Here is an 11493-nt window from a genome sequence, read left to right as displayed (position 1 = left end):
AGTGCAATGATGTATATATATATACACTACACTAACACTGAAATTCTGCACAGCGCGTACGCCTTCTGTGCTCTCCGTGCGCCGTGGGCGGGCGCCGAGGAGAGTCGAGTTTGATGGGCAGGACCTTCGTCCAATTAGGAGCGACCGCCGCAGAATTGGCCAATGAGGCGCGCGCATGGGCGTGACGTTGATCCGAACTTTTCGCGGCGCCACCGGCTGAAAACTAAACCGAGATGGAATCTCCCAGTCTGAACCGGTTTCAACCGGTTATGAGTTCGTTCGCTGCTTGTGAGAGAAGAGACAGACACTCACTCACTCACTCACTCACTCAGAGAGAGATAGAGAGAGATACAGATACAGGCACAGGCTCACTCTTTTTATTTAAGAGGTATCCTTTCACATACTTAGAGAACTACAAAAGAGCGGGAAACTGTTTATTAAGCGTAACTTACGTAAAATGAGTCTGAGAGAAAACCGCGAGCGTTAGCTAACGCTAGCTAACGTAACAGCTAGCTAGCGCAGAGTCCACACATCGCAGCTCACCAGCCTTAGCCTCGCTAGCTTGCATTTACGTTAGCTACGCTGGCTAGCTTCCGTGAATACCGTTAACCGCTTAGCTTGTTTTTAGCCTAGCTTTTCATTTCTGGCCAGTAAAAAAAGCTTAAGCCAGCCCACTACCGACACTGTTGGAGCTAGTTAACCTAGCTAGCTAGGTTAAGTTTCAGCAACGCTGGCAAAAAAGCAGACCTTTCTTTCAAAGGCTTGGACATCTCGGTAGGTATTAAACCGTGGGCTTTGACATGTGTAGCTTGTTAGGTGAACGTTAGGTATTCCTAAAGTGCTTTGGCTACACTGTTTACACTTTCTTAGCTAGTTAGCATAGTTCTTAGTGTGGAAGGAGAGAGAGCATGAGTGTGAAATTGTTTTGTTTTGTTTTGTTTTGTTTTGTTTTAAACTTTTCCTTAGGTAACGTTAGGGTTAGCTTGTTAAAACGTCAAAAAATATAGGCTAGGTTAACTTAACATTGTTTCATGGGTGCTTGGAGATTTTTGGCACAGTCTTGACTCTGGTCATGGGATGGGTGTGTTAGGATAACTAACTGACCCGGTTAGCTAAACTAACGTTACATGAGAACTTTCTTTTATTTAAACTGACTTGATTAACTTGATACCTAACCATACTTAGCTAATAATGCACACCAGTTCTAAACGTAGCTTAGACTTACAGTTGAGCTAACCTAGCTAGAGTAGCGTCAGATCTTTTCAGCAACTGTGCCAGCTTTGCTCACATTGCGTTTACCACTTATTTGTCTGTTGGTGAATGGGTAAGTGGATAACACAATAGGCTAAACGCCAATATGCCCTTGTGTTTCCATAAGAAGAAATTTCGGGGCTGACGGGAGGACGGTCCTGCATGCAAAAACATAGCTGACAGAAATACAGTGCTGAATTATCACTTTGCAGAATCAAGATTGTAGTGAGTAATGTGCATAGATAAATGGGCGAAGTCTTATTTGAGAGGTAGCAGCACTCTGATTTTTGAGATTGAGTCTTTTAAGCTCAAATTAGTGTTCGAGTAAATAGTGCCTATTCAGCTCTGCTCAGGCTCGTAGCCCAAGTTAGAAGGAGAAGGACACGACGAGGACGACCGATGCTCCTTGGAGATCTCTTTAGTGAGAGAGGACAGTTGGAAATGCACTTTAAAAAGGGCATGTGGTTGTAGTTAGCTAGGTGGAGAGACTGACTGACTGGATTGTCTGGTGTGGCCAATGAAGCAATGGGTTAATCCAGATCTGGGCAAAAGTGGAATGACTCAGGAAATGTTTTGGTTTCATTTCTGCAGAAATTGCATCGTGTTTGCGATCTGCTTTATACTTTTCTGGGTCATCCTTGTTCAATTCTACCACGTGTAGATGATGTTTACATGATATAAGTATAAATGTAAAAAAGTGTACCTAAAATAATAAGAATTGCGTATATTATTAAAGTATATCTGCTGCTTCCTCTGAGTTGTGAGTCTAATGGTTTAAGAGAGGAGGTTTCATGTTCAGTCACGTGGCCACGCCTCTCTGCGACAGATGTAAACAGTATGACGTCAAAGGCAGGGCTAGTTCACACGTGGTCTCATTGAGAAAAATAGTGATCAAAAGTCCTCTCCTCCACACACACCAGAGAATGTCTGACAGATCTGCACTTACAGAGTCCTAGACTTTAAAACCTTAGTGCTTTACGTTGTTGTTTTGAAATGACCTATGTTATTTCCATTCTTTAATTATTGATTAATGACTCGTGTGTATTGAATTTCACGAGAGTAAGAGTACTTCTTCAATGTGTACTGGACCACCTGTAGGTTTTAGATCGGTATTTCATTATAAATATCTAGGTCTATAGTTATTTATTGAGCTTTTTACAAATTCAGCTGGACTGCTATACTCAAGGATCTGCTGTGGGCTTTGAAGTTTGCAGGGTTAATGCTAATAATAGAGAGTAAGTTTATGCACTTTTTGTAATACCTTAAAAAGTATGTGAGCTGATATGACTTGATAAAAAAAAAGAATTGGACATTGCGAGATATTAAGAATTAAGAGACATAAGTGCATTTTTATGATAGGTTCTGGTGTATGATGCATTTAATGAATACAGTACTAGCTCAGCATTCTGAAAAGGTGAGTAAAAGTCAGGGTCTTTGGATAGTTTTACACATTGCAAATAGGGAAGTGTTCAACCGTTTGGGGCTAATTTTACCTGATTTTGTCCTATTGGACATTTTCTCCCCTCAGAAGGCCTCACCAGTCCTCCCTGTCCCCACAGAGCTCTATGCCAGCAGTTATGACAATGTTAGCCGACCACGCAGCCAGACAGCTGCTGGACTTCAACCAGAAATTGGACATTAACCTCCTGGATAATGTGGTTAACTGCTTGTACCATGGAGTTGGGCCGCAGGTAAGAATTTCATGCCTGTCTGACATGGAATCAGCTGCAGTTGGTTGACTGCACCTGATAAAACTAGTACCAAAAGGGTAGTAGGGTTGCAACGGTATGAGATTTTCACGGTATGATGACCGTCTCAGAAAATACAGCGGTATCACGGTTATCACGGTATCACAGTTTGTTACATATATTATTAAACTGACCCTTAAAGAAATTACAACAAAGGTTTTTTTTTTCAATTAACTTTTTATTGTAGAAACCTGGAACAATTATATAGATAATGTCTCCTTAAAAAAAAAGCTGTACACCATCAGGTGTATATATATATATATATATATATATATATATATATATATATATATATATATATATATATATACACATACACACACACACACACGTGTCACACATTACATGTACTCTAAAAAGTAAAGATCCTGTATTTAAAATATTCAGTACAATTATTTAAGTTTAAATTATTTAATATCTGATAAACTGAGCCTGGGTCAGTGTCTGATCAACAACTGTTGTAAACGTCCGTTTTACTGCCAAGTTGGTATGTAACCAGATACTGCAGAAAGAGGGGATTTATTTCTGACATGATCCTCACAATAGAGATTTCTATTTTAAGGCTTTCACACCGAGTCTGGTTTTAACATATGAAAAACAGGGACGTCAGAATTTGAAAATGAATGCATATAAATGAATGGCGTCTTTCACATCCAGTCCGGCCAGGACCTTTACACGGACACGTGAATCCATCGTAGCAAGCACTTCAAGCCTGTACCTGCGTGCCCAAATTTCGGATAACTCAGCGCTTTTGCGGGCGCTTACCGCATGGGTTGTGCACGACTACAAAGAGGTTTTATTTAGGTTCAGATTAAAATTATAAACTAAACACATACTTTGCGCTGTACAGGGGGGGGGGGTGTGTGGTGGGTTGGTGTTCTTGGAGATGGGAGAACAGGCTTAACGTATGTCCACCTTTAGCTTCGGCGGGTATCCGAAATAGTCCCACACTGCTGATTTTAGTTTAGCCTTTTTTTAGGTGGACGGAGATTTGTTTAGTCTGATGCACTTTCTGCCGTTCTCACCGCTGTGTGCTGAGTAGCTGAAGCGGAGCAGAGTTGCGCATGCGCAGGTTAGTTTCTCCGCTGGCTTGCGTTTTACCGGTAATAAGCAAACACACACGGTATGATAACCGTGCATTTTAATACCATGGTATACCGTGAAACCGGTTACCGCTGCAAACCTAAAGGGTAGGCAATATGACATGGCCAGGCATGTTTCTCGCCTCTAATGACCAAAAGAAAACAAAATAATTTTCATTCATATTAGGAGTACAGAAAACTTTGATGACACTGTGCAAATGTGTATCATACTGTATACACAATGGGTGTTATTTATATCTTTACATGTTCTAATGATGATACAATGCCCCCCCCCCCCCCCCCCCCCCCCCAATGCTTTGGATTTATTTTAGTTTTATACATCCCTAAGAGAACCAAGATCATATGCTCCCAAGATGAAAACTTAATTGTTATTAGTTCTCATTTCCACATTGGAGATGCTTTCGGTTCATATTGGAGCGAGCACTGGAATTGAAACCCATGTCTTTCTTCATAAAATAAAAATAATTGAGTCTTGCAGACTATGATTCATGTCTTCTACTATTTAGGTTAGCACATACAGACTAGCATCATGTCTAAATGATCCAACCAGCAACCTTTAATACTTTAATTCTGTTTCCAGCAAAGAATGGCCCAGGAGGTCCTTACCCATTTAAAGGAGCACCCGGATGCATGGACTCGAGTGGACACCATACTGGAGTTCTCCCAGAATATGAACACCAAAGTAAGCCCAACATCTCCATCTGGCCTGCAGCATCATTCTAGGCTAATGTTTTGAGGCATCTTGAAGCACGACTGCTGGTCTTGATTGCCTGATTTTCTAACCAGAGGCAGCAATCTTGCACCAAGATGTTTTGTAAACACAGGCCATGACAACTCTACTTTGAGGAAGTTCTGGTGTGATTTCATACAGATTTTGGGGAAACTAAATGAACAGTTGGCTCTGACCTCACCAAAAGTAGGTGTTTCGTTGTAAAGCACTGGGGCAAATGAACAAGGTTTTGATTTAACTTAGTCTGGTATTACAGTATCATTTAAACTTTGATACCTCCAGCCATTTACTTTTCACTCCCTGTTTCACACCAGCATTGTCTGAATAACATAAAAATCTGTATGAGATGATTCAGTGTTTATATATAAACATGAAAGCCACTTTTTTTCCTCTTGGCTAATTATTACGTGTTCCCAGAGGCTTTAGTTTCTGACTGCAGATTTAGATCTTACAACCAAATACCTCAGTGCCACAGACTCTTTGTAAGCTCTTGGGTATTAATATTCGTATTTGGCCCCTATGTCAATGAGCAAACTGAATGAAGGCAACTCTCATTTAAAGCCTCAATTAGGAATCACTTAAGCAGTTTTGGATGATCTTGGCTTTCTTTCTAAAAGGCAGAGTGTAAAATTTTCTTACGCTTGGGGCTAATCCGGTGGTGACTGTTTAGATTAATCCTACTTGGGGCTTTAATATACTCAGCATTTATATTCTGCAGTTGTTGGGAGGGTGTTTCTTCCCCCTTGTTTTAAAGGCTTCCTCAAAGTACTGCCCACCTAGTTTATCATGTACTTATCTATTTATTTATTTATTTGTTTTGTTTTGTTTGGGCTTGCTGTTAGTGTGCTCTTAACCTTCTGTCCATTATAACAACTAATGTTTGGAGTGGATTTATTAGTAGTATCTATAATTTGATACTAAGCTGCCCAAAATGTGAGGGCTTTAGTGGCTTTAGCTTAACTAAGAAAAAAAAAACATAACACATTTTTCATACAAGTAACATTTTTAAATTTCTCTTTTGAAAAACAAAATGACCCCTCCCCAATCTGAAATATTATATAAAGTGCTTTAGCACTTGCAATCATTTGCCCTCTCCTATATTGTTTATATTTATATCATTATGGGTTAAAATTATGAGAATCAAATATCAAACACAAATCATCAAAGAGAATATCTTAATTGAAATTGTTCATATTTGATTATTAATGACAATGTTCCATTATGTTGATTGCTTGTAATAGGAAGAAACGGGGTGTGTCTTCCTGTGCACCTTGACACAGCTAGGCTTTGGGCGGCAGGCCTCCACAAGGTCTACCTTTTCATTCCCTTATACTTAATTCTGCTCTGCATCCGTTTTCATTGCATTTGCTTCTCATCTGGAGGAGGGAGATCTAAGCAGCATCTCAGAGGAAGATGCTGATCCAGAATCAGTTCCTTCTTTCATATGGTTGTGTTCAGTAGGAGAAACTGATCCTAGACCAGCACTCTTGCTCTTGGATATCATTTTTAATTTCTGGTTTTAGGCAGGTAGCAGGTATTACTCTAACTAGGTGTAGGGCAGCTAGGTGTTTCTGCTGTAGGGATCATTTGTTTGTCTTAGTTGTTTTTTTGTCTTCTCTCTTTGTACATTTCTACTTTTCTTTTCATCAGTCTTTCAAAAAAAAAAAAAAAAAAAAAAAGTTTAGTGGCGTTGGCCTGAATGCCATTTTTTTTCCTGCACACATTAAAACCCTTGTCAACCCTGTCAGGGAGCAGGGAAGAGGTGTAATGATTACATACATTATTAATTATGTTATTAATTATTTAAGATTTAAAACACATTTATGTTTGGATTTTCTAGTATATATGAAAAAAAAAATGAATAACCTAATATATGCACAGGCTGGCTGGTGACTTTTTTTTTTTTTTTTTATATTGGCTCCAAGTCTGGCTGTTATTGTGTCTAACTTGCTGTTCCAGACTTTGTAGCTCAGGTTCAGAGGTTTCATACCAAACTGGAAGACTTACGTAATCTAATTATAGTGTAAAAATATGTTTATCTTAATTTGTGTAACTCCATTTATGTCTTCACGTATAAATATTGTATTAAATATTTTTATATAGACCTTTTTAAAAACAAGTGTCTTGAGTCAAAACCCTGACACAACAAATTACATAACAGATCACAGATGTCTTTTCTCATGCTGATATGCTTGGATGGAGGTGGTTTAGTTCTTACATATATATATCTATTTAAATTTAAAATTAAACTTATTTAGGCTATTTAATTTATCCAACAAAGTGTCTTTTCCTTTTGGTGCAAAAGCGGAATATCTTGTTAACAAATTTAATATAGAAATACCTACCCAACAAACAAATATCCAAATACCCAAATACTCTGGTCCAGCCCTACAGTTAGGTACTTTGTCAGCAAAATTGAGTGCCTGGAATATTGAAATGTTGCAGTGTTATTATGTTTTGGCTCATTTTGAATAAAATTAAAGGTGAAGATCTGGGGTTTTGGGGGTTTAAAACTGTGTGACACACAATCTGCAGGATGTACATCTACAGATTTTACCTTTGTCATGTCCTTCACTGTGTGAAACCTGTTATACATTTAGCTTCTGTCTCTGCATCTGTCTTTGTTCTCACCCACTTGATTATCACATCTTTCTTTCTTAACTTTGTTGATCCCTACAGCTGAAATGCTGTTGATCAAAATATCACAAATGCTAGTAACACAAATACTGATTTATCTGAAATTTTCACATTTCTGTAACACGAAAAGGCTCCAGAAGCACTGTAGATATAGGTGTATAAACCAAAACCTGTGGTTTGTCTTGCTGTTCCCAAGACCCACACCAGCTAAAAGTGAAACAGTTTGGGGAATGCCAATTAAATTCCTGATATTGTGATTGATAATTAGTAGACTGGTCAGGTCAATAGATGTTTCGTAATCGAAAGTTATAAATTGTAATCTGAGGAGAATTGCTGTTCTAAAAGTTTTAATTATTGTAGATGTTTTAATTATTAATGTTTGTTTGTCATCAATTTCAAAATACAATTGGTACTTCTGTAGGTGTTCTGGCTTCCTGTGTGGTTGTAGCTGAATGCAACGGCTTTTAGCATTTAGTTGTTAGTGTTTTCTTTCCTGTCTTTTACTTTCTGGTGTGATACTGGCAGAAACAGCAACACTCCTACAGGTTTATTCTGCATACACTGATTCTATAGAATGATTAAAAGCAAAACCATAGGGTTTAATACATTTGTAATCAAACCTGCATGAAAGTGTATTGAATCAGGTGTAAAGCTCTAATTTGAATACGTTTTTTTCTAATGTATTTAGAGAATTTTCTTTCTCTATTCTTTTGAGTCATAATTGGAAAAAAAATACACAATACAGCACTAGCTCATATGGTAGCCATCTAGTTCAAGTCATTAATGTGTGCTTTGTTCCTTTGGCATTACAGTACTATGCTCTGCAGATTCTGGAAACAGTTATTAAAACAAGATGGAAGATACTTCCAAGAAACCAGTGTGAAGGTAAGCCTGACTCAGTATTATTGGCTATAGTGTTGCACACCTTATTTTACACTATAATGTTACAACTGGATAATGTGAGTGCTGTGATTTGTTTAGTTTTGTTCAGGATATAACTTGCAGAATTAACTTGACACACATTCTTTGCAGCACTTAAATTTTATGCTGTAGTAAAGTGACTTTTTGAATTAGTAAAATTAAGATCTAAGCTTTTTTTTAATGAACATGTATTGCAATGAAATGCTTCTATATCATTTCATTTGTCTAGTATACCTTTATCGGTCAATGACATTCATTACAGTTACAGCACATGAATTGGCAAATTTATTTTAGGTACAGACATTAGACTATGATATTTATATATTTATATCAATATTGGAATATTATGTATCAACCAACCTTATGAAATTGTACAGCACTATTCAGAATTCCATATCACTGTAAGCGAAACAGCTAATTTTGGCTGCAGCACCATCATCTCAACAGCTAAATTCTTTGGGCCTATATACCCTTTAGTGTTGTTGTTGTTGTTGTTGTTGTTGTTGACCTCCCCCTATCCAGTAACGCACCAGTAAAACAGATTATCACACTAATAACAAAGTGCTCCACAACAACAACAATTTATTATTACATTTTCATTGTAATACCTTTAAAATTAACACTTTTTCACTTCTGCTTTAGTAGTGTATATAATCATAGGGTTATTAAAATAGGGATAAAGTGCTTTTAAAATATGCTACAGACTAATTACAGGGTTATGAATTGCTACACTATTATTAATTTAAAGTTCTTGTCATTTAAATTGTCAGTTCCATTAAAGGATGACAGTAATATTCTTTATTGAAATTTTTTGTGAGACAGTAGGTCCTTAGCTTCTGTAGCACTTTGATTATAGATATTTTTATTTGATTTTTTTGTAAGCATTTTAACTATCCTTTATTTAAAATGGCAAACACAACTTTATTATTATTATTGTTTGGTTGTATTTTTCTTTGTTCTTTTTTGCTTTCAACATTTCCACTAAAATGTGTTCTGTTCTCTATTGTAAATTAAAGATGGGTTCCTTTTTGGATTGGGGTTGTATTTGATTTATTTGTTTAGAATATTTAAACAAATTGAGATTAATCATTCAAATGGTCTGTGTTTAATTATTCATTATTTAATATTCTTAAAAGGTTGTGTAAGCATTATTATTCTGTAAAAATATATAAAAATGCCCTGAGATGAAAGCTGTTGTGTATGCAGGTAAGTATATGTCTCTCTGTGCGAATGAGTGTATGCCTGTATGCCCAGAAATGGCTTGCCACTCTGTCCTGGGTCTGTGTGGTTATTGCTGGTTGAGAGTTTGCTGTGCATGATTGGCTTCTGCTTCTCTCTTTTGCCTTTTTGTGTTAGTGTTTATCACGCAGCACAGTCTAACCTTGGTGTAACTCCTGCCATTTTGTTCACAGTAAAGTGGACTCGTTCGGTGCTGCTCCCTCTACTGTCTGTCAGATCTACTGCATCTACAAGTCTTTCAGGCCAAAGCCAGTGTGCTTTGCCCGAAGCTGTTTGATTTTTTTTTTTTTTTCATTTCTTACTGGAGGACTCTTCTCCTCTCTCAAAGTTTCATGTAATGTTAATTTTTACATAGAAATCTTGTTTCTAGTTTTATTTGTGGCATTGTATTTGACATTTATTTGGAAAACAAAAAGTTCACACTCCTTCTAATCTCTCTGTGTGCAGGAATTAAAAAGTATGTTGTTGGTCTCATTATCAAGACATCATCTGATGCAGCTAATGTGGAGGTAGGTGTGGCTCACTTAGGAAAACTTTTGCCTGTCTGATTGCAGATCGATTAAAAAGACTGTTCAATTTGCTTGCAGAAGGAAAAGGTGTACATTGGAAAACTCAACATGATTTTAGTTCAGGTAAGACTTTTGTTGTTTTAATGATTTAGTTCAATACATTTTTGTTGCATTATTTTAAAAATGGTTTATTTCTGTGTTATGCAAATGTGTAAATGTGGCCCATCATTGCCCTCGGTTATGTTTCTGGGATATGTAGATCTTAAAGCAGGAATGGCCAAAGCATTGGCCCACTTTCATCAGCGATATTGTTGGAGCAAGCCGCACCAGTGAGAGTCTCTGTCAAAACAACATGATCATCCTGAAGCTGCTCAGTGAGGAAGTGTTCGACTTCTCCAGTGGACAGATGACTCAGGTGAAAGCTAAGCACCTGAAAGACAGGTGAGGCTCCGGAATTGGACATAATTAGTAATTAGGCTTTGAATTAAATGTTTGCTTAAAAAACCTTAATTGTTGAACTGAAATATTCCTACATGTATGTGTGTGTTTATACATTTATGTTCAATAATCTCCTCTTTTACAGCATGTGTAATGAGTTCTCACAGATCTTTCAGCTCTGCCAGTTTGTAATGGTATGTATTATCACAGTGTTTATGGGCCTTTTGATAAGTAAAATAACTGAGGTTATGCCAATATATTGTACAATAAGTCAATAATGTAATTATTGGCCTAGTGCAAGCACAGCAGGGCTATCTCTTGGGTTCAGAAAATAAATAAATATTTTTCCTGTTATGTTTTATCAATATTTGATTTTTAAAATTTTAAACATCACAGAAAAGATCAGTCTATGAAATGTGTCCTTATTTATCAAACTACACTATATGTACAAAATGTGACATCCTTTCTAATGAATGCATTTAGGTCCCTGTATTAGAAGAATCGGGCTCTCTGGAAAAAAAATATTATGAACCTATGGACAATTACCCTAAGAAAAGCAGATTAACCTCTTTAACACCCTTGACGGAAGCTGCATTTTAGCAGACTAATGAGGCTTATTCATTTCGTTAGCAATTGTTCGTTGCAATTGTGGTCCAAAACTCGTATGATGTCCTTTTTTTTTTAATTTTTTTTTTTTACTAAAATTATTTTAAATTTTATTTTATTTCTAAATTCGAAAAAAAAAACATAACACTTTAAATATTAATTCTGCCCCATTTACTTCGGCTTGTGCATATGCAGAGATTTATGGTTAACCAAGGGCCCTGGTAGATAAAGATATTGGCCACCTTAAAATTGTTCAGAAGTTCACAGTTGTATATAAAAGGTCTTTTACTTTGAAAAAGCCTTCTATGATG

The 11493-nt window shown here is 36.9% G+C and overlaps 1 protein-coding gene across 3 annotated transcripts in view; it reads left to right on the top strand.

The window, feature by feature from the left end:
• Window positions 1-250: 250 nt before the first annotated feature.
• The window catches only part of xpo1b (exportin 1 (CRM1 homolog, yeast) b), a 36321-nt gene continuing 25078 nt past the window's right edge, over window positions 251-11493 (top strand). The window contains exons 1-8 of one of the 3 annotated variants that reach the window (XM_022672721.2): window positions 251-774; window positions 2780-2942; window positions 4683-4784; window positions 8282-8354; window positions 10077-10138; window positions 10217-10261; window positions 10398-10579; window positions 10722-10770. In XM_022672721.2, the coding sequence (XP_022528442.2) occupies window positions 2817-2942; window positions 4683-4784; window positions 8282-8354; window positions 10077-10138; window positions 10217-10261; window positions 10398-10579; window positions 10722-10770 (639 nt within the window). In that variant the 5' untranslated portion in view covers window positions 251-774; window positions 2780-2816. Of the gene's footprint in view, window positions 775-2779; window positions 2943-4682; window positions 4785-6073; window positions 6142-8281; window positions 8355-10076; window positions 10139-10216; window positions 10262-10397; window positions 10580-10721; window positions 10771-11493 lie in introns of those variants that run through there. The other 2 variants (XM_022672719.2, XM_049463541.1) reach the window with 2 other exon arrangements.

The sequence above is a fragment of the Astyanax mexicanus genome, chromosome 14 (assembly GCF_023375975.1).
Source record: "Astyanax mexicanus isolate ESR-SI-001 chromosome 14, AstMex3_surface, whole genome shotgun sequence".
Classification (NCBI taxonomy): domain Eukaryota; kingdom Metazoa; phylum Chordata; class Actinopteri; order Characiformes; family Acestrorhamphidae; genus Astyanax; species Astyanax mexicanus.
This window is presented reverse-complemented; position numbering and strand designations above follow the sequence as displayed.